Source organism: Thunnus maccoyii, chromosome 14 (genome assembly GCF_910596095.1).
Source record: "Thunnus maccoyii chromosome 14, fThuMac1.1, whole genome shotgun sequence".
Taxonomy (NCBI): Eukaryota; Metazoa; Chordata; class Actinopteri; order Scombriformes; family Scombridae; genus Thunnus; species Thunnus maccoyii.
Genome location: NC_056546.1, coordinates 9,564,195 through 9,588,148, shown reverse-complemented (window position 1 = coordinate 9,588,148; position 23,954 = coordinate 9,564,195). Strand labels below are relative to the sequence as shown.

At 40.0% G+C, this 23,954-nt stretch overlaps 1 protein-coding gene across 5 annotated transcripts in view; it reads left to right on the top strand.

Moving 5' to 3' along the window:
- The window catches only part of LOC121912151 (girdin-like), a 76,035-nt gene that overhangs the window by 26,770 nt on the left and 25,311 nt on the right, over window positions 1-23,954 (top strand). For all 5 annotated transcript variants that reach the window (XM_042434243.1, XM_042434244.1, XM_042434245.1 and 2 more), the window contains exons 4-12: window positions 5,501-5,570; window positions 13,328-13,386; window positions 14,251-14,334; window positions 14,457-14,597; window positions 15,623-15,795; window positions 20,884-20,965; window positions 21,554-21,712; window positions 23,013-23,159; window positions 23,246-23,390. In XM_042434243.1, the coding sequence (XP_042290177.1) occupies window positions 5,501-5,570; window positions 13,328-13,386; window positions 14,251-14,334; window positions 14,457-14,597; window positions 15,623-15,795; window positions 20,884-20,965; window positions 21,554-21,712; window positions 23,013-23,159; window positions 23,246-23,390 (1,060 nt within the window). The remainder of the gene's footprint in view (window positions 1-5,500; window positions 5,571-13,327; window positions 13,387-14,250; window positions 14,335-14,456; window positions 14,598-15,622; window positions 15,796-20,883; window positions 20,966-21,553; window positions 21,713-23,012; window positions 23,160-23,245; window positions 23,391-23,954) is intronic.

Genomic DNA, 23,954 nt, shown 5'->3' with positions numbered 1-23,954 from the left:
TGTGTTGGGGAGGGTGGGTGGATTTAACAGACAGGGCTCCTGTGAGACAGAAACACAGCAGCGTTACAACCTTTCCACTGACACCAATTTAACACAGACTTCCACACATACATGCTTACCCACTGTAAGTGCACACATACCACTTATCTTAGGACGACCTATGCAGCCATGGAGGAGTGTGTGCATGACCCTCCATCTACTTAGGCCGCTGTCTCAGTCAGCAGAATATTATCTCTGATGTCAGCAGACGTCTATTCAGCCCACATTTTGCTTAAGGTAATAGAGCAGAATCCTTTTTGTGTGATATCTGTCTCATAATTTTCTCTTAAAAAATGGTATTTAGTACCAGTCAAAAGTTTATGTTATCATTCAAGTGAATGGGAAGGTGTGTCCATACTTTTGACTGGTACTGTATATATTTGGCTTGGGTTTGAATTGAGGATACCAGAGATGAACTTTCCAGAAAAATGTCTCAGCAGCATAGGGAGAATGAGGCAGATCAATAGTATTTAAGTATATCAGCTCTTAATAGACGTTCAAAGCTAACTATAAGATATTATTGTTCTGCTAACATGCATAAAGGCACATGTCCAATCTCTTTGCACTCTGCGTTCACGCCAACATCTGTTGAGTGAGTAAATTCCATTGTTTGACAAGCATCCCTTTAACCAACACCCCCATTCTATCAATCTGTCTAAATATCTCTGAGGGATGGAAGATGAGCTGTGAATCCTACCGGAATCAATAATACAGCAACATAGAGGCAGGATGGGGGGAGGGAGGGATGGGGGGGAGGAAAGATGTTGAGAGTAGGAAGAGAGGAGGAGGAGGCTCACCCCTGCGTGCTCGGACTGAGAAGTGATGGAATCAAAGCTGCATCACTCTCTTCCCCTCCGTCTTCCCCTTCCCCCTCTATTTGTCTTTTTTTTCCTCCATCCACTCACTCACTCCCTCTCCGTCTGAGTCTCGGCTCCTTTGAAATTTTAAATGACTGTCCGTTCCCCATTTCCCATGTGTGAAATGGACATGATTAGATAGTGAATATTGGAGAGTGACATAGCGACTGAGCCGTGGATGTTTCTGCTGTCACAGCTACAGTGAGGCGGGGAAAGCTTTCCATTCGAAAGCAGTGTGAGCATGTGTGTGTGCATGTGCATGCCTCTCAGTGTTTGTAGCACATCGCCATGACATGCTCAGTGTGGTGGCTGGTCTCTCTCCTGCAGTGTCCATCATGTTTTATGTATGAGAGCTAAGCCAGCACCAGCTAATCCAAGAGCCATATTAGTCGTCTGTAGTTTAGCTTTGTTATTAGCCTGCAGCTAATCCTCAAAGCATGTTATTCCCCATATCCTTCAAAAATTCAGTCCATTTGAATAGCATCATACTTAAGGAATACACGCATTATCCAGTTTTATCAACATGAATACAGATGGAGCTGGTTGGACCTGCATGCCTTAGTTTGCTACTTTTGCTTTGGTTTTGTCTTATTGATAACATTTATTGACAAGATGGAGATATTCAACTGTGCACCATTCTGTGCCTTTTGGGTCATGGTTATGATTATTGTTAGCTTTAGTCCTGTAATGCTACATTCTGTCTTTTTAATAGTTGTAAAGTCCATCTGACTTTCAGAATAGACATTGAAAATAAGAGAAAATGCATCAGAATCTCATGATGCACTAGGATTTTTTCAGAAAGCTTTAAACTAACGCCGGGGTAGATCAGAAGAACAGCAACAACAGACTAACAAGAGCAGCTCAATAGACCCTTGAGAAGGGAAGGAAAAGAATTGAGTAGTGGGTCTGAATAGCACAGTGTTGCACAAAGCTCATGACTCTGCACAGTACAGATAATTCCATTGAAAACTATAGCCAGAAAGAGGGGAAATCAGTTGAAATGAATTATTTGGGAGTTGAACAAAAGTACTGAAGGTCACAGTATTGTTCAGTAAAATATCAGTGTCAGCATAAAGTGATTGAGTTGTCATTATATTTGGGTGGTACGAAAAGTCTGACAGCCTGAAACGTCCTGCTTGCACAGCAAACACATGCTGCCATTGAAAGGGACAGGTGTGCGGTGTGTTGATGGGGAACATTGGTTAAAAGTGTGACAGGTGGTTGTTGGGAGAGGGAGAAAAGTGTGTGTGCTTTTGTTGTTGCCAAACTACAGATCTAGCAGGAGTTTTCTGCTCATCGTTCTCTATAAAGCCAGAAGCATAACTAGCAGTTTGTGCAAGCCAGTTGAGATATTAAAAACAACGCTGTTGTGCTAGTGTTTCTATGAAAAAATGACCCTCATATCTCTCATTATCTCATGAAATCTAGTTTGTTCACCGAGCAGCACAAGTGCAAGGTGTAACATGAAGAATTAACAAGCCAGCCTTTTTTCCAAGCCATATCCTGGGATTGCAGTATTGTATTACAACAAAGGACGTGATTGTTATGGGACTGTTTCTCTCCGGGTATTGATTAAAGATTATTTTTGAAGTTTTGGTTTCTTTGCCCTTTTGAAGTGTGGTGGTTGGTTTCTGCCCAAAGCAGTTGTCATCAGGTCTACACGGAGGATTGGCTGTCGGGCACACCAAATGCCTCTCCGTGAGACACCAACTGGGGCTGTCTGAGCTGCACCAATGATTCTGTCTGACGCTTGTTGAGTCAATCTGTCTCAGTCTTCAGACATTACGGCTGTTTACTCATTTTTAACTGGGACTTCCTGATATTAGTCATCATCATTATTATAGTCACTCATCTTTAGTATGAGTGTTGTTTTTGCCATCACTTTATTTTGTTGATGTCTACTATTCTCTGTGCATTCATAAACATTTGATTGCTTTACTCGTAAAAATGATAAGTGATTAGAGGCTGAAAAAAACATTACGTCATTAATTTTTGGTTGAAGGGTTTGGAAATGGTTGGCTTCTTTTGAATCATAACGCACTATAACCCTTCTCCCTGCATGCCCCATACACCAGTGCAGACAGAGAGATAGACAGAAAGGGCAATTGGGGTCAGTGCTCTTATCACCACTGACAAGAAACCATGGCAACCATGCTGCTAACCTAATACCGTGACTGTCCATCACTGCGACCCAAAATTTTACCTTCACCTCGGCCCACAAAAGCTTCTCTATGTATGTGTGTGTGTGTGTGTTCATGTGTTCTCCTCCTGAATACATTCAGTCAGTAGCTACAAAGCTGCAGAGGAAACACTGATAATATCAAGTAGCTTCATAGACAGTGTCAGTCCTTTTGAATTGATACAACCTGGATCCATCCCATTCTGGTAGATTGTGAAGTATAGATACTTTTCACACTGGTCATGAACTGGAGAACTGGATCCACCATCAGTGTTGGACAAAATAATAAAACACTTTTAAATACAGGATGATACATAACAATGTTGAGTCACCTCCTTGTTTGTCTAGCTGTCTATTCTATACTACTACATGTGAGTGATGCACTGATCATCTGTCAGCCCATTCTCCACATCCTCTTATGTAAACCAGTGGTTTTCTGTCTCTGCAACAAAGGTTTAGACTACCGTGACTGTCAGTGGCCTCTGCTGCAAGTTCCTGTTAAGGATGATATAGCTGACGTTTTGTTTGCAACTGTACTGAATAAATTTCCCTTAACATTAAGAAACATGTAACTTTTGTCCAACAACAAGAGAAATTGATCATGAAGTAAACCTCAGAAGAAAGAATGCTCATTTGACATTAAAACATTAAAACTGAAGCTTAGAAGATGTAGCTTAAACTTCAAAGACATTTTCAAATGTTTGCATTGAAGTATATATATCAGTATGGTAATATTGACCATATGGTCATAGTAATCCTGTTAGGGCCTAGCCACCCTGCTTTTAGAGACAGAAGCTTATTTGTCATTCAAAGTGAGGTGCTAAATCTCAGACAAGAATACCTTTATACAGATTAGAGAGGAAGATAAATGTTGCTTGTAGATAAGTCTATTACATGTAAAGAATATCCTAGTAGGTAAAGTGTTATTCTTAGACTTTGTATTAGCAGTGGCAAATAGCAGTGATTTACCTTTTTGTTTCTATACCTCCAGCATTTAGTTGAAGTAGTTTAGAAATGTTTATTAAGGTATAGTCTATCAGGTATACAAATTTAAATTTAAGCAGCTAACTTGGTTGGTTGACTCATTTTGAGAATGCTTGAAATCGGCACAGATGTGGCTTTATTTTTAACCAATGAAAACCACTAAAATGATGTCAGATTTCCTGCCCCCTTCTACCTTCATGATGAGGTAATGCAATATGTATATGGCAGATGGTTACGACAGGCGGACTCAGACTTTACTTATATAAGCCTCTTTGTCATGACATCAGCAATAACCTGCACAGAATAGACCAAGCGTTAGGTCAGATGAGTTCAAACTGTTCTCTGCCTTCAGGTAGACATGAAATATTCAAGTTAGCTGACCCTCATGTCCTTTCTTCTTAAAGAAACCATTCTTCCTTTTCAACACAACTGTGGTTTGGACTTGGTTCAAACTGCTTTAAAGGTTAGGACTGTTAAAAATATTTTGGCAGGCAGTTTTTGCATTTGTGATTTATAATACATGAGCATATGAAATGACTATCAAGGACCTTTTTAAGTGTAAACATCTTACATCATATTAGTTAGGGCAAAGATTAGGCAATATAATTATGTGAAGACATTAATTTAAGGGATTTGTTATCACTACCACTTTGTACATTATTGTATTGTGAGATGATTGGACTGTGTGTGGATAATTGGACCAAAACATCAACGCTTATTAACTCCTGCCCATCCCTACCAGTGGTCTGTGTATGTGTACAAATGTACAGTGCATGTGTCTGCATGAGTGTTGTAAATTGCAGATCATGGTTACATTTTGGTTGTCATGATTGGCATGTGAATGGAGGGGGCCCTGTGGCAAAAACCACACCAGCAATTTAACCCACATAAATACCACTGTCACTTGCATCATCTCTCTCACACACACACACACAAACACACACACACATACAAACACACACATTGGATTGATGCTGTTAATTTTGGTGTCCCTTGGGTGTCTTGATAATCTTTTGAAGTCTACACCTTGCTCAGACTTTAAACCTGTAACACTGGTAAAACTCACACCTCAGGCCTGAAATTCACAATTACTTTCCTTGATTGGAGATTATGTTACAGTCTCAATACCTGCGGCCGTCCACTCCCACACTGTCAAAACCCTGAGGAGCGTGGTTATAGTGTTGTATTCTTACTGCAATGCCAAAAGCTATCTCAGATGGGGACGTACATTGAACCTTGACTCTATTGGGTAAAGTAGACATGTGAGAGGCGTGTTCCTATAGTCAGATGTTATTCATACCTTAAATGTTTGAATCTTCCATTGAAATATTGACCAAACATACTTTTAGTGAAAAAAGTTATTTGTGCTATTATTTTATTTTTATATCCATAATTTATAACTCCTCCTGACCACTTTATTTTTTCTTTATTTGTAAAACAGGAGACTCTCCAGCAGCTGGTCATGATGCCTTTACCAAACGTGTTGGTTCTGGGCCGAAACCCTCTCTCTGGTAAGTTTTTATATACTTTACAGTACAACTACAACATTATACAGACAAACTAAACACTGAGCATCAAATCAACCTGAAAGGAAACCAAAAACAATATTAATACGTTCTCCAAGCCCGCCCTCTACTTGAATCACATGGGCAGGAAGCGTGCATACAGTTCACAAGGAGGACATGAAATCATACTGTGTTACTTCATTAGAATGCAATAATAGACCCGTTTTAATTATCCATTGCTTTGATGTTTCAAATGACTCTCTCTGCCTGTAAATTCCATTTTCTTGGTACTTCTTTTCTTTGTGTTAATGAGCTGTCGATTTGACCGTCATTCATAACCCACTCCGTTGAAAATTAGAGATGATGGCAGAATTAAAGGCGCCTTAATAAATGAAAGTCAAAAAGGCTCATTATTAATGTTGAGTTGATGGGGAAATGGACAGATTAGTGGGTTTTTTCATTCCTTTGTCACTCTGGCCTTGGAAAGAGTTAACTTTGTAAATCCTCATGCTCGCCACAGAGACGATGTCGGCCAAATCTGTGGACTTCTATTACCTAAAGTGCTAAATTAATTTAACCATTTTGCGACATAGCTTTGACCTACTGAACCCAGCCATGCTATTTGATACGTCTGTGCGGCCTCAAAGCAACAGTAATGCAGTGTCAAGTGTTTGAATTTCATGAAAACATTACTGAGAGTGCCCAGATCAGCTTGACCTACGCAGCCCAATGTGCTACTTGATATTCCGGTGTGACCTTGATGAAGCCACAGAAGGGAGAAGATAACTAGAAGTAGGCCATCATTTAAGGTCACAGTGCACTGGTTGTGGTAATAAAAGCTTCATATGGATAAAAGGAGAAAAAACTGATTGCTTTACAGCCCAGCTAGTTCAGTTATTGCCTTTCACTGCAATATTTTTGCTAAAGCCAGTGTAAGATCATTTGATTGGTTGTTTTGCTCTTGGAAAAGCGTGTCCATACAAAGGTGTTCATAGCCTTTGTGTTCTCTGTGCAAATGTAATCATCATCTCCTCAAAGTGAATTGTTTCCAGGCTCGGCTTACACACCTTGTTGAAGGATATCTGCGCCTTTTTAAGCAGATGAAATGGCTTTTAAATCCTCATCCTCACTCAACTGCTTTTATCACACTTTCACCACAGCCATTGCTGTTATTTTTGGGTTTTCATCGCTTTTCAATGGTTCCAGTCACCCCTTGAATTTTCATACGCCCCAACTGGCATGAAGGGTAAATAAATGAACAATAAGAGGCTGCAGTGAGTACACACAGACTTGTGTTGACTGTGTTTCTGTTTCATGCAAGGGTAACTGGGTTGTTAATTCACTGTAGAGATAAAACAATATATCACTGTTCTGCCAAAGTCACAGTAAAAACAAGCTTTTTCATTTTTAATACTAAAGCTAAATGATCCGCATGATCCTCTTGTTTGTAGTTTATTGCAGTATAAAACTATCTAACTGATTATTTTAAGCATTTGTCCAACTACTGGTGATAACAGCCATCTGCACATTACCTCAGATCTCTTTAAAAAGCTTTCTTTTGGCATTTTATCCACTTCTGCTTCCCATAATAATGCAGTCTGGTCATTGTGAAACCAAGATTGTTTCTTTCATAAACAGAACTCCCAAAACAATGTCTGTTCAAATATGACCACCTTTTTAAAAAATCTTCCAGATCTACAGTCTTGCACAAGGGCTTCACACACGACTGAAGTGAATATTGAGTGAATACTGAAGTCGACCTAACGCAGACAAGAGTGAAGGGCAGCTCCGAGCGAGTGGACCAGAGCAGGCAGAAAGCATTAGACTGCATTCCTCAGGGTTTCTTTTGCCCTTTACCCTCTAGCTTGTCAGATAATCAGTCAGTCAGCGAGTCCGTCAGACCAGCAGTGGCTGTGGAGCCTGGCTCTCTGGCTTCAGCGGCTGCCAGCTGAAAGTCATTGGCCATGTGGCTTTTATTATGCTCTCATTAGGGGGCAGGGGACGCCTCTGCGTGTGTGTGAGTGCACGCACGTGTGTGTGTTTAGTTGGTGGCTGGGGGAGGGGTGTCTTCACAACAGTGAACAGTGGGAATGCACTGTAGCACCCCCAGGCTCTGATTTACCCTAGACTGCCTTGTATATACACCCACAGTGAGATGCACAGACACACACACTGAGTTGTGCATGCAAGTAGTGTTTAGTAAGTATGCTTGCATGCAGATGTTAGCAGGCATGCACACACACACACACATACACACACACACATACACATAGACAGTACCTCCTTTGTTTAGTCTGTCTAAGTCTGAATTTTCAGCAGTGATCTGGTCTGATCATCTAAAAACTTAAGTATTTCCCCTCTAAATGTTTTTGTGATTATCAATGTTCTTCTTTCACCTCAAAACTGCTGCTTCACTCAAGTCACTTGCAGTCAGTAATGTTATCATTATTGCATAAGCACTGTCTGCAATTGCAGTCTGCAATAAATATACAGTGATGGACCAAAAGAAACATTATATTCTCTCCACTACCCCTGTGGAAGGAAAACACTGCACTGTTGACAGAGCTTGCCATATGAAATCCCAGATGCAGTCTAGATCTATTTATCTATTTATAAATATTAATACATGTCATGAATAAATATGACGGAACATATGAATGACAAAAATAAAACATGATTTTAGATGAGCCCACCTGTCAAAGAGCAGAAATCCTTTTCAAGTGTAGCAACAACCGGAAAGACAACTGTTTTTCCACTGACAGCTGACAGAAAGCATAAACTGAGGACCTGACAGGGTGTGTGGGTGGTTGTGTGTTTGTGTGTGTGTGTGTGTGTGTGTGTGTATGTGTGTGTGTTAAGGAGTAGTTCAGCAAAAAAGTGAGGCCTGCTACTGTACTTTTTCTGGAAAAGTTCATCTTTCTGTGTTCCAGACTCCGTGTGTGTAGGCGAATGGTTGGTGGGTCTCTGCAGTCTGTGTTTCTGTGTTGTGGTAAAGAACAGAAGAGACATAAATTATAATTGTTTGTGTATTAAAGGAGAAGTTTGACATTTTGGAAAATGTATGAACAACAAATTACCATCAGTAAGAAATAGTCTGGCACAAAACCTCCAGAACAATTTGTTGATTTTACACTTTTGCCTGTGTACTGGAAAGGAAATGCAACATGTTATTTAGTGAGTTTTAGAGGTGCTGGTAGGCAGAGACCATCTAGCTGTTTCCCTGTTTCCAGTCTCCGTGCTAAGTTAAGCTTATTTACTGTAGCTTCGTTTACCGAACAATAAATCATACAATCTCGCAGCAAGAAAGTAAATAAGTGCATTCTACAAAAATGTCAAACTTCCTTTGAGTGCTGGATTGACTGTAAAAGTATTGAGACTGAGACAATGAAGATGAATTAGGGCAGTGCGGTATGACCAAAATCTCAATGATATATATCACAATATAGCACTTTTTTTGTAAATTCAATGAATAAACAGTTTCTGGTCTGTGTCGTGAAGCTTTTATTGCACTTACGGTAACATAACGAGTGTAGTTGTTGTCAACTTGAGTACTTCACCTGGTTCACTGTCTCTCCTGGTTCACTGTCTCTCCAAATGCACAAAAATTAGATAAGTAACATAAATAAATGTAGTCTCTACTGTGTTTTGCTGTGCTCCTTTTCTATGCTCTCTGTGGTTCACCGCGGGCGGGGCTGAGCCCTCTGTGTGTGCTGCCTCACAGCGCAGCAGAGGAGAGACAATGAACCAGGTGCTCGAGTTGATGACAGTTACACTTGTTACGTTACTTTAAGTGCAACAAAAGCTTTGCAAATAAAAAGCCAAGAAGAGTAATTTATTAACGTAATCCGTGTAAAAGATGGACAGACTCTAAATAACTGATGGAAAATATTGCCGTAAAGAGTGTGATTTGTGACACAATGAAATAAATGATGGAGCATAATATGAAACAATAGATGTTTTTCTATCGTCACGATATATATCATCATATCGCACAGCCCTGCTTTTTATGTTTATCTTCAGTGCTCCTCGTGGAAAGGCAGACTGGGTTGCGTGCAGTGTTGCTCATGACGCTGACCTCAGCTCCAGGCTGTCTGTCTTTGATGTCATTCGACACCGGATCTTGTCTTATAAAGCGCAAATGGCCTTAAATAAGCTGAAAATAAGGTTTAGGCTACTCTGTCCTCTGCTTCAGTGAGATGGGTTGAATACACCCTGGCATGCTGTCAAAGCAATGTCAGACTGCTTGTGTCAGTTTTGTCACTGACGTGCAAGTCATCAGGTCCTGAACAACTCTATTTGTCATGGCAGAAGCAGGCATGTGATTGGAAAAGGACAAAAAAGCAGGAAAATATACAGAGCTCAGAGCACAGCCACACACACACACACACACACACACACACACACAGTGGTTAACCGTATAAGTCATTTATTAAATATATATTGATAGAGTGAGGTTCCCAAATCTAAGAATTTGCTAGCCTTCTGTTTTAAGTCACCATAATTTAGATATTTTGGGTTTTCTGTCGGTCGGACAAAACAAGCAGGTTGAACACACACACACACACACACACACACACACACACACACAGTCTTAGTACAGGCATAGACATAGATGCAAACAACTTTCATACATCATACCATTTAGTCAGTGTAACACACACACACACACATTTTTTCTTCTTATTCACTCACATCCTCATACTCAGATTAACAATGGAGTTGCAGGAAGAAGGGTTAGTCACTGTCCTCCTAACCTCTTGTTTCCTGCCAAGAGGATGAAGCATGGAGGGAGGAAAGGAGGTGAAAAAAGGAAGCCAAGATGAGTGAATGCAAACTCAAGAGGAGCAGATGATTCGTAACAATGTTTGAGGAAGGAAGGAAGGAGGGAAGGACGGGTGGGTGGATGTGTGTTGCAGAGAATGAATGGATGGATGAAGTGAGTGTGTGTGTAAGAAGGGAGGAAGAGAGGAACTGAGAAAAAAGAGGAGTTGACTGCTAGCAGAAAGATGGGAAGCACCTCCTCGCTGCTGCTGCTGGAGGGAGATTTGTCTGTTTTCAAACTTGTTTCTTTGCCTTCCTCTTGCTCTCTTCCTCTCTCTCGGTTTCTTTATTCCTATATGCCACCCTTGTGTTTGTGTTGCTTGTGCTCTGTGGTGCTTTCCCTCTTTTGTCCTTTTTCCTTTCATCTCTCCCTCTTACTGTTTCTCCCTCTTGTTCTCCCTCTCTAGCTGTATAAATTATTTATCCTCTGAGGTCCCTTATCTTTCCTACCTAGCTCCAGTAGATTTGGTGAGCTAAATCCCCTCCCTGACTAGAATAGGTTCCTATGGCTCTAATAGAGTGCAGTTAAGCCCTGCAGCTGTGAGAATTAAGTTTTTATCAGTCGTCACCCTTCTAGGCAAGAATTTGCTCATATTCTCTTTAATTTTTTTGAATTCCTCTTGTATTGATTGAAGACAGACTAAGCAGTAACATCCCCTTGATTGACACACCATGAAAAGTATTTAAAATCATACTACATAACTGGTCATTTTCAAAATTATATGTAATTACTTGGCTTTTAAAAATGTATTAGATTCAGCTAATTTATTATTTATATTTTTTTCTCAAAATTGGATTCATAACATGTAAGAAATTAGCTCTCATTTGAGGATTTTCTAGTGTCCCAATTCATGCCTGTCAAGTCATATCACTTATGTCTGAGTGCTGCTCTGTACATGCAGGAACTTAACACTTCCTCTGCCCGGATTTCTGATCATCAGTAGGCTGCAGTACAGCACTCGTCTAGACTTTTTGAACATTAAATACATTTTTTCTTTACATTCATTTAGCTGTGGTGTCTGATCCAAGATCCAAGCTCCAAGAGTTTTACCTAAGAGCCAGAAAAGAAAAATTCACCATTTTTCCTTGGCCGCAGTACAATACAAATCCAATTACAAGTGAATTTCCATACCACGATTGAAATATCCAGAAATTAGCCAGTCTGAAAGGGTAAATTAACAGTGAAATCACATACAGAAGAAAATAACCACTACAGAGCTTCAGTTTTCCACCAGCTGTAAGGCAAAATAACCTGTTGTGACATTACGGAGCATGAAGTTTTAGTCTATAGAGAAGCAGCACAGCAGGTTTCTATCTCTAATCAGTGTTTGTTCTTCTCTTAACTAATACTGATCCTGGCTTGAACCAAGGCTCCATTATTAGTTGTCATGAGAATAATCTTGGTTTCTAACTTAAAGGATGATTATTTAACCCACTACATCATGACCACAGGGAAGTCTCAGTTGCTCAGTAACACATTGACGTGTGTGTCTATTGATTCAAGAGGAATGAGAGAGGGAGGATTGATTCGATTGTGAGGAGGATTCTGTAAAATTGATGGATAGAACCTGTCAATGGGACACGGTTTCTGTTGCGGCATTTCAAGCCTTCCCAAAGGAACTACGAGGTCGTCTTTCTATTGCTCTCTAAATTGATGCTTTACACAAACAATAGGATTTCTTTTTCCAGAAGTCATTTTTGGGAAAGTTATTCTATTATTGGCTATAATATTGAGAAGCAGTTTTATTTATCTAATTTGGTTGTCATTTAAAATCTTTTGGGAAGTCCCACAATGGGTAAAGTCATAGATCAAAACGGTGGGCTTCAGAAAGTTGTCTGTTGGCTTGTGTATGTATGTTATTTAACTGTTCCTGCTGTGAAGATTGGCTCATTAAACAGAGAGGCAAACAGACCACCCTGCACAGAAAACATGTTGGCTGTCACTAATCTGGATTTATTATTATTAGAGCCGGACAATGTTAGCACTCGCTACCCCCTGGGTCACACGATGAGCTGGCTTATCACAACCATACACACACACACACACACACGCACACCCTGCTCCAAATACGGAAAACACACAGTCCCAGTACAGACACAGACACAGATGCACACAACTTGCATATACCATACCACTTAGTCAGTGGAACACACACATATACCACCTGGTTTACTGTTGTTCAGTCCCAAATCCCACAGATGAGCTCAGGCCTGTTGAGCATGCTAGCAGCTGTTTGCGGGTTTCAGCAATTTATGGACAATATGTCCTGACATGTGGAAGAGTACTGGAAGTTCATCCTGCCAACCTGCTACACTGTGGAAAACATTGTGGCACTGTAACTAGAAGAGGTTTTTTTTAAAGGCGAAATAATAACAGCCTGAGAATTTAGCTAATTAGAGCAACCCAAGTAAATGTGGTATAAATTGAGGAAAGGTATCACCTCAACCGTGACGTAAATAAATTTAAATTTAAACATGTGCCCAAGTAGGCAGAGGCGAAAGACTCCGTAAGACTCCATCTGCCCACGCTTCAGAGGAAACATTGGTTATAATTTAATTTTTATAAACATAATTGTGAAAAAGACAATGGTTTGTTGCACAACACTTTTGTAAAACTTCATTTTAAAGAATGGTTTCACAAATAAAGTAATCATCGTCAGTTATCACTCTCCATCAATCACCAGATCTCTGTTTGTGCCGAGGCGAAGGTTTCCACCACTATCAACAAAACATCAATCAATAGCATGTTTTTACTCCTTCCTAACCTGCAAAAGGTGACTGATCCGAATGTCAGAGAAGACCAAACAGAAACAAGACTGAATTATAGTGATAAATTAGATGTTTGGTTTTCAGTCATTTTGTTTGTTTCATGCAGACATATTTGTGGTTTGGCTGTAGTCCTAATACTCTGTTTGCTTTGTGTTTTTTCCCTTTTTTTTTAGAGCAAGGTCTGGATGAGATGAAGAAACTATTACTGCTACTGCTAGGCTGTGCTGTTCAGGTAAGAGCACTGTGTAGTCCACTTAAACACGTCCTCTTAAAAACACTTCACATATGGGCATTTAATTCATGTTTCGAGGAGCAATGAACTCATATCAAAACAGACCGCAGTCAAATTTTGAGGGACATTTTGTGCCTGTGATTCACGATTCAAAATATCATTACTATCATCACAATATCCCATCATCTTTTGTATTTTCAGGTTTTCAACTGAGCTAGACTTTTAAACATTCATAACTTTCTGTGTTTATCTTGTACAATTCCAAAGCCAGAAATCTAATTTTGGAATTGGATTTAAATGATGCCCCTGATTACTACCATTTGCTTCCTCTGATAAAATGAATTAACTTACTTCATTATCATACAGGAAATGCTGTGTAATGAATGACATATCATACCTTTTCCTGCCTTGCGACAAAGCCCCTATTCAGCTCTTCTCTCACTGTCAAACAAGAGCATTGACCTTTCACCAACTCTATTGTTTCAGCAAAAAGACAGCATAGTTACATTCATACAAGTAGCTCTGACTGACGTAATACTCTGTCTACAACAAGCTTTAATTAAACACAGGAGCAGCTGCTGCTGAATTAGAATTGGCATACAGTTAAAAGAGCTAACATCTGTAGAGAACACTGTTGTTCTAATCTCAATTTATGCTAGCAAGGGAGGAAAAAAGATAGACCTGCAGTTGAAGACTAGATTACATTCCTACATGCAACTACTACTTCCTGGAAACCTGTATATCAGATTAGCATTATCCCTTGTGTCTGCAGTGTTCTGTTAACCTCCACTTGACCCTCAGCCCACCTAACTCTTGAACATCTCTCTCCTCTCTCCTCAACTCTCCTCTCTCCTCTGTTTACAGTGTGAGAAGAAGGAAGAGTACATTGAGCGTATCCAGACTCTGGACTTTGACACCAAAGCTGCAATAGCATCCCACATCCAAGAGGTATTTCTCTTCCGTAATAAACAAAACTGGGAGAGAATCAAGATATTTAACTTCCTTTACCTTTTATTATTATCTCTTTAGGCCCCATTTTTGTTATTGATGTTATAACCTGGTGATTGTAGGTGACTCATAACCAGGAGAACGTAGTGGACATGCAGTGGTTGGAAAGTGGAGAAATGCCTCCTGAGGACCTGGACAGCCTCTCCAGGAACCTGGCTTTTCACCTCAAACGCCTGGTGGATGAGAGAGACACGCAGCTGGAGGTAATAATATACTCATGTGCATGTGTAATGTAGATTTATTTAGCCTCGTTGTAGAAGTCTCTTATTACTAAAATGGCATAATCCAAAAAACAAACCACAATAAACAAAACAGAGTAAAGCACAACTTGTGAAGTGTTTCTCTTTTCTCTTTTTATGGTGTTGGGGGGAGGTTGTTATGCCCAGATGTCATTTGTGGATGTCTGTTGTACTGTAGTTCTATGGACAGAATTTTTCTAATGAAAATGGTGGGCTGCTTTTTGTGGTGTTATGTGGAAACTTTTCCCTTTTTGCCGTTACCACAAGTGAGCTGCCTCAGGAAGGAAGGGTTGAAACTGTTAACTGTCTCATGCATGAAGGGTGTGTGTGTGTGTGTGTGTGTGTGTATATATATGTGTCTGTGTGTGTGTGTGTGTGTGTGTGTGTGTGTGTGTGTGTGTGTTGTATGAAGCGTATATGCGTCATTGAATGAGTTTCCAACCCATAGGGTGCAGATACTCACGACTGATATAGCTGATCTTTCTGTGTGTGTGTGTGTGTTTCTGTGTATGTGTGTCAGGGGTTCTAATAGCCTCCAGATTATCACCGTGTAGTCCAGCCGCTCTCAATTAAAATCCCATTTCCTGTCACGGGCACTAGATCAAAATAGGCTGTGTGTGGGACTGTCGGTGTGCCTTTTGCCCTAATGCCTCTGTTCTAGTTTTGCTGTGGGCAAATCCATGGATCTGGTTCCCTCCTTGCTTTTAAGTCAATTCTAGTCACATTGTTAAATCCCAGCCTGCTCTTGTCAAGTATCCTACTTCTAACTTCTGTCTTGGAAAGTAGCAATATTGGTTAGTTCTGTGCAGATTCTCCTAAATACGGATTTAAAATTGTATTTTCTGTTCAACACTTCTTACTATTTTCCTCCCAAATCTAGCTTTTTTTAGCTTTGAGGTGTGAAATATGAACTCTATTAAAGGGCCCTTGCACTCATTCTCTGCACAGATTCAACCTCACTCCCTGCTCTTTTTTCTCTTTCCATCCAGACTATAGTGGAGTTAACCCAGGAGAGAGACTGTGTGCAGCTGTCTCCAATGGCTCCTTGTCCAGCCCAGTCTCCCAATGACTCCCCCAGCATGAGGAGGACCGAAAGTCGGCAGCACCTCTCCGTGGAGTTGGCTGATGCCAAGGCCAAGATCAGACGCCTTCGGCAAGAATTGTAAGTGCCACTGCCTTATCCGCTAGATAAGTAATTGTTTAAATTGGGCAAAGGGGACAGAAATGGAGAAGAAACAGGAAATAGACTGGATACAAACAAAAACAGCTGGGACTAGATAAGTCTAAGAACTACATACGAAAAGATCACTGGCACACAGCGACTTATCAACCTTAATCTTGTTTGCTACTGTAGTTCCGATTTTGTTGTAATTGAAGCTTCTCTTATTGTCAGATTTATGATCTGAAGTGGGAACTGTAAAGTCCCACATCGTCATTGGCTGGTTCCTGAAGATAAAATGATTCTAGGTCATCAAGGTCATCACTTGTACTTCATTAATAGCTCACATACCAGCAGAGATCAAGGCTTCTGTCATGGTCAGTGTTTATTTATCCAAAAACTGGTATGGAACTGATAAATCTGAAATGTGGAAGTTGGTCATTTTATCAGTGGGTTTCATGGGAACCTACCAGAATTTACTCTGACTTTTGTGGTTCAGTTATTGCATTAGATGGTGGTTTTAAGCTGTTTGGTGACCAGATTGGTTACATCCTTTTAATTAAAGAATTAAATCAAGGAATCAACTTTTTAGGTAATGGAAGGTCTCAAATGTAAACACCAAGGCTGTTTCCAAAATCACTCTCTATTTACTAGATAGTGCCAAAATGTCCCTAGTGAGGCATTACGGTTAAATTACCATCATTTTATTTGAATGCCTGAATTCTAAGTGTCACATTTAGCCCAAGAGATTTGACATCATGGTCCTGACGGGAACTCATTAAGAGCTCAGGATTCAAACATGATGCTGAAAGAACAACAATGACGAGGCAGAGATGAATAATCGTGCAGACCAGCAGTCCATTTCCTCTCCATATCTCTTATTACTCACATGAGAGCAGGCTGCTGTGATGTCACACTTCCCATCACTAACACACACACACGAGTAAACCCCCACTCTCACAAACCTTTTGAGAGGCCTTTTAAATTCTAGCTATGAATAATAGAGCTTCCTTTTTAGAGTGCTGTAACCTCTTGTCAGACAAAGGCTTAATGGTCAACTCAGATCAGTTATGCTGTTACTTCAAGGGGAAGTTGCACAAATATAATGTCTAATTTAAAAGTCTGGCTGGTGTCATGAGGTCGGTGATGATACTGAAGCAAGACACTAAATTGCTTTCAATGGGATTGTTTTGTTGTTTGGTTAATTTAAGTGCTGTATACTATGTAATCTCTTCTTTTTCACGACATTTTCAAGATTTGAGTGGTTACTGAAACTATTTTTTGATTAGATTTCAATAATGGTCTGGGTCAGGCCAGAGAACATGTAATTTCTACTTCCAAGTAAATCATTTGCATCCGATTTCCAAACTGGAAGTACATCCATCACTTTGGCAGCATTTAAATGAATGCAACCCCCGGGTTTCTCACTGATATGAAGTAAACGTTTCGTCAGAACTGCTGTAATTTATCAGAACTCAACATTGCCAAACCTGTTCGTCATTTAAAGCTGTTTGCAAATATGTTTCAGTTAAACTTTATTAATAGAGACTGATTACTGGCTAGCTCATGCAAAGCTTGCTGCTGTTCTCCACTTTTCTTTAGTATCATGAAAGAATAACCCAGTTTAAAAGTTGAAAATGTTTTCAAAATGGTGATCTGTGTGCAAATTTTAGCTGTGGTCCGCAATGATTTGGATCTGGGGGTTTTTATTTTGGTTTTGTTTTGTTTTTTTTGTCAAATAGACAATAGCATGTGTGAGGGCCAAATGCAAACCAGAATTATGGTTCTTTAACAATAGGTTGTAACTCAGAATGGAGTGCAGGTCACCCTCTACTTGGTCACATGAAAAGAGTGAAAAGCAATGGTCTCCTTGAGCAAGACTGAAGTCACTTATTGTGGATATTGTGTGGAAATGGTATGACATTCATCACTGTAGGCATTTCCCGTACACTTACTTGACCTACATAATGACAGTTTATTCAGTAGACCTAAATAGGACTACGTAACAACAGTGGACAAGCTAATGAGTTATTTTGTTTGCTGGTTGCTATGGTATTGTTTACTTGTTGCTGTGGCGTGTGATACAAAGGTAGTGCCATGTGATGGAGCCGACAAGGGACAAATAAGGCTTTGAGTTCATGCTTTTTCCCCCAAAGAAGCTGATGTAGTCTGGTCACATGATTGCAGTTTGTTTTCTGGGGCGGAGGAGGAGTGTGTCGTGTGTAGCAGCACACATTCACATGCACAGATATTGTCTTTGCATACAAATGTGGATATGTGTGTGTCTGCTGTGTGGTCTCCGCGTGTGTGTGTGTCTGAGGGAGACCAGGTCAGAGCCGGAGGGTATGCTTCAGTGTTCCCACTGTGGTCTGTTGGTTAATGTTTCTATTAAACCCACTGCGGCTTGGCTGCTTTTCCTCATTTTGTTCGAGCTCAGACTATTCAAGCTGAGTTTATACCTATCAGGGGTTTACTGGGAAAGAAATTCAGCCCTGGACTTATCCGCCAGGATGGACCCGGGTGGTTATGAGTGGCCAGTGACGCATGCAGCACGCTCTCTGTGCAACCTGAATGACAGGCACACAGAGACGGCCGGTAAAAATGGATTTTTTGACAGTTTACTGGCCTACTGATGTGGCGGCCCACTGGGATTTGTCCCAGTATGCCTGATGGCCAGTACACCACTGATACCTATGAAACACATTTTGAGTCAAATTTAGAACTGCTACTCCACAATGAGTCCTTACTCTATTCCCAGGACTAAAATGTGTTGTACTACTTCATTTTATCTGCCTCTAAAAGTCCCTTATTAACTTTAAATATAGATCTATTGTACCTGTTCTTTTTCAGGCAAGTCAGGGTTATTTCAAGACCCAGAAACATTTTATAATGAATAATATAAATGTACCATTTGAAAGAAAATGCATTTATTAGTTGCCTTCTATGGATCTGAAATATGACAATATTCCTATTGTAAAACAATAACCCAACTAGTCAACCAAACCTGAAACATATTTGCAAGCATGCTATCCTTTTGATAACACAGATACATTAGAGACCGATAATCAGCAGTAGCAAAACATCACCCAATCATTGTTACTCATGTGGGGTCAACCAGCGAACACACTTTGAATGTCAGTAGATCATTAACTACTACAGATTCTCCTCACTTGCTTCATGCTGCACAGATCACTAGCTGAAAGATGAAAGGCATTGAATGCCTTTTAGTAGATAGCGACATTAGAGAGATGACTGGAAATTAAATGAGAGAGAGAGACAGAGAAGTGACATGCAACAAAGGTCCTTGGCCAAATGTGAAGTTGAGATTTTGTAATTCGTGGTTGGGGCCTTAGGCCACCAGGATGCCCCTTCTGTAGAAATATTAAAAATGTTTTTTTTGTGTGTTCTCAGAAAGACAAGGATCTATTGTTATGAGAGGGCCAAGATTTAGAGTTACAGATAGAATTTGAAATAAGGGTGAGGAGGATATTGTTGTTAGATGAGGAATACAGGTTGCCTATGGAAGCTTTTTAAATATAGAAGCGCATACAAGTGTCTTTTCTTGCGCAGATGCTATGCATGTTAAACCATTAACATAAGCAGCAGAGCCAGCTGCATCCATAATATGAGCTCAAAGCTAATCTGCCATGCTGGAGTTGACAGGTGTTTGTGATTTGGGAAGGGCTGTCTTTGGGGACAGGGAGGGGCTGCAGGAGGTGGAGGGGGTTAACTGATGAAACAAAAGCAGAAATGGATAAAAGAACATCCTGCCTGCATATATACATCAACCATAACTTCCCAAATAATTTTAGCTGTGAGAGGAAGGAAGAAGATAAAAAAAGAGCAAGGAAAGAAGGGTGCCTTTTCCATATTGAGATGCACCCCGAGACTCCAGAGAGCTGTAATCAAATAGGCCATCAGATGTTCAGTGGAGCAGTTTCATGCACACACGCAGACACAAACACAGAGCAGCATCTCAGGAATGCAGTCGTTTTCCTTCAAAGCAGTGTGACACACACTCCTTCTATGGTAGGATCCTGGGGGATTTGCACTCGCACACAAACTCACATAGACAGCAAATGCCAGACTGCCGTATTTCGCTGTTACTTAAACGATAGAGAGCACAAAATAGCATGAACCTCCTGTTGTGTGTTTGACGAGAAATGAGATATTTAATTCTATGTTTTTGTACCATTTTCACAACTTATTGAGATTTCTCTCCTCTGTCTGTGTCTCTTTTTGTATTTCATCTGTTGTTGTAGTTTCACCAGAATAAAGGGAGATGAGTTTGAGCCCCAGGGGCAGATTTGCATATGTTTACCCCTGAAGTAGTCACAGGGAACTGTGTATTTTTCAGTTGTTTGTAACTGCTTTCTTTCCCCCCTCTGTTACTGTGTGTTATGCTGAGTGTGATGTCCAGCAGAAAGAGGTTGTTTATCAGTAGTTGAATTCAGGGCAAGACACAGGAAAGACATTGTGTCCTGACCACCAGAACTCAAACACAACAGACACAAAAGGCTATTTTAGCTTTGTAAACTGGGTTAGTGGGTTGATGGATGTCTTAAAATCAACATGCGAATTGTTGTTTTTTCTAACTTGCCAACAAAGACCTAATATGCTTTACTGGATGCCGCTTATTCCATGTGTTATAATGTGAGCAAAAGTTTTTGAATTAAGAGGCTTCATTACCAAAGCTTTGTAATAAAAACAGTATCGATAGTATTGATTACTCCTATTTAGAAATACAAACTCCCTGAAATGCAACTCTTCCTTTCAACTGTGTCAATAGGGTGCTACCATTAAAGGATTTAGCTGCAAGCTTTGAAATGGAAACAGCCCTAAAGGAATGTCCTTGTTACCACTCTGAACTGATACATGCACGCACACTTAAAACAAGTCGGCACATGATTTTTGGTGCATAGGTTCATATTAATCTCAGTCATAGGCACAAAAGCATCATTGAGGATTCTTTACTTCTTCATGAGCATAATATTTTTCAAAGTGTCCTTCCCTTCTTGCCAGTGTTCTCTGTCTTTCATCGCTACTTTGGTCTCCTTGTTTAACTCCTCTACCTCCCTGTCTCCTTTCTAGAGAGGAGAAGAGTGAGCATCTTTTGGACACCAGGCAGGAGCTTGAGAACATGGAGGTGGAGCTCAAGAGGCTTCAGCAAGAGGTAACACAAGTCAGAGTGACACTCACACCACACCTCCTGTACATGCACATCACACACACACATTCATACTACTTCATCTCACGTCCACCTGCTCCTCCCTCCTCTTTCCAAGTACTTTGTTTCTGCAGCGCTGCCAGGCTTTAATCAGTGAGCTAGTGACTTAGCTCATTAGGGGCTATTAGAGCTATCTTTAGTCTAGCAACAGCCTCACATGGCTTCTGATTTGGAGTTGGCAGCAGGGTGGCTGCTTGCTAACTTACTGGATGCTGTAAACAAGGTGGATGAGTTCAGGGCAAGGAGGGCATACAGAGGGCATAAATGATAGTGTGAAGAGTTTGTTCTGTTCTCATAAGTTATGTAATAGACAAGATTTAGGTCTGTCAGTCTGTCATAGGTAATCTACTAATCATATAAGAGTCAATGAATCCACTGACCTCTCCACTGATTTTTATATACATTATACATACAGCATTGTATATCTGTTTACAACTGTTCATGTGATTCTCTATGTATTTATTCCATTTTTTGCAAGCATTCTCATTATACTGCACACATTCATGCTCTATATTCTGCTGTAAACTCCTGCAGAGCTACCAGCTGCTGTCAGATGCTCGGTCAGCTCGGGCTTACCGTGATGAGCTGGATGCTCTCAGAGAGAAAGCGATCCGGGTCGACAAACTGGAGAGCGAGCTGAGCCGATACAAGGACAGACTTCATGACATCGAGTTTTACAAGGCCAGAGTCGAGGTACACAACTGCATACAGAGCATTACTTCAAACCAACAGGACAGTGTTTGTGAAAAGATACGGCTGGGATACTTGAGCATCATGTAGCTGACATCTAAGAAAGTAACCATTACTAAAAAACATAAACAAGTCCATATAATATCAGTCTAAACCAAGCAGCAAGCCAGTAAAATGTGACCATCTTAATCATGATCTCAATGACTGAAAGGCATACATTTATGTGCATATATAGAAAAAAACATAGACTTGAGGTGTAAAAAGTTGAAGCATGTTGTAATGATTTTTAAATAAATAAAAAGTGTTGCATTTGCAAAAACATTTGCAGCGAGATGGACCTTAACCCTTAATTTAACTGTAACGCATGAGAGTTATAACACAAGACTGTATATGTATTACATCCACCATACATTACTACTATTTCACAACTGATCACACTTATCAGTCCCTCCAAGAAATTGCGATTTTGTGATCGCAATAATTAACGCAAATTCAACAAATCTCCGCAATATTTGTGAGAGCTTGCAATTTTGCTAAATTACCACAAATTACCACAACTTTTCCGTGTGAATTAGCCAAATCAACAGACCGCCTGTGATTTGGACCAATTATCGCATTTTGTGTTGCGGTAACTTACGTCATCGCAGTGCATTCAGGTGGAAGAAAGACAAATTATTGTTCAGTTATTGCGTTGTTCAGACAGCAAAGATGGACATAGTCTACCTCAAACATAAAAATAAACTATATTTTATGTTAATAGATTTATTTTAATGGCACTATTGACTGATTTTATTTGGTGCTAATATTAAGGTGAAAGTTTATTTAATTTAGGCTTATAAATGGAACTCAAGTATAGAATTTTCTTTTTTCTATAACTTTGAGCCCATGGTTCTCATGATCAGAAAATAAATGTAAAAATGAGCACAGGTATATCTGTGATATATAGTATGTTTTTATTGAAGGAAGTGATTACATATGACTCTTTGTTGGTAGTAGTTTTTTAAAAAATTGCATTATTTTCCTTTGCTTGCAATTTTACCACAATAAGAACACATAAAACATTGCAAATTGTGTTGCAATTTTTGAGAAAAGCCGCTGCAAAATTAAACATTTTTGGCTGCAGTAATAAAAAAAACCAATGAAAATCCTGGAGGGACTGATTCATATTGTTGCTACTCATTGTAATCACACTGATATTAAAAGCAATAATAAAAAGGATCTCGCCAAACGAGTTTTCAAACTAGCTACAGTATTTGTCTTTTTTGTTTAACTTGTATTTTTGTTGATGCAATGGATTTTTTAGGAGCTGAAGGAGGACAACCAGGTCCTGCTGGAGACTAAGTCCATGCTGGAGGAGCAGCTGGATGCGAGCAGGACCCGATCTGACAAACTGCACCTCCTGGAGAAGGAGAATCTGCAGCTCAAATCCAAGATGCATGACCTGGAGATGGTGAGTCGATGAATATATGGACCAGTATTTCAGTGTCAATGTAAATAGATTTTTAGAGTACTTAGAGTTCTATCTGTTATCTCCAGGAGCGGGACATGGACCGTAAGCGTATGGAGGAACTGTTGGAGGAAAACCTTGTGCTTGAGATGGCCCAGAAACAGAGCATGGATGAGTCCCTGCACTTGGGCTGGGAACTGGAACAACTATCCAAGACACCAGACCTGACTGAAGGTAAGAACAGGATGAACTTAAAAATCCTTTTAGTAGTTTCCAGACAGAATTAATAAAAATAGAACAAAAAGAGGAATTTTTAAGAGAGCAAAAGATGGGAAAGAATATTTCACGCTGCTGACAGTCAGCTGAGTTGAGCAAGTAGAGAAGAACGGATGGTTTGAAGGCTTCGGATTGCCAACAAATTGGGCTCTGGTCATTGGCTCTTGGTCCTGGCGACATCCCCACGGCCCTTCTGCATTTGCCAGCCTCCACTGGGTTTTCTTTCCACTTGGTTAAGACCTGTAATTAATATTCAGTGGCTCCTGGAGGATAATCTGTGCGTTTAGATTATTAAAGCTGTTAAGAGGTTTAACTAGCCAGGGATCTGGATAAAGAGTTTGTGTGGTGGGTAGTTTGTTAAAATGGCACTTAAAAGCTTTAAGACCGTAAAGTTAGACCACAGGGCTTTGTATTCATTTGTTTTTGACTTATTGTAATCTTCATGACTTTTATAGTGATTTGTATCTCTTAATTTTTGGTTTTGACTTGGAACACCAAAATTATGAATAGAATTGTAAAATT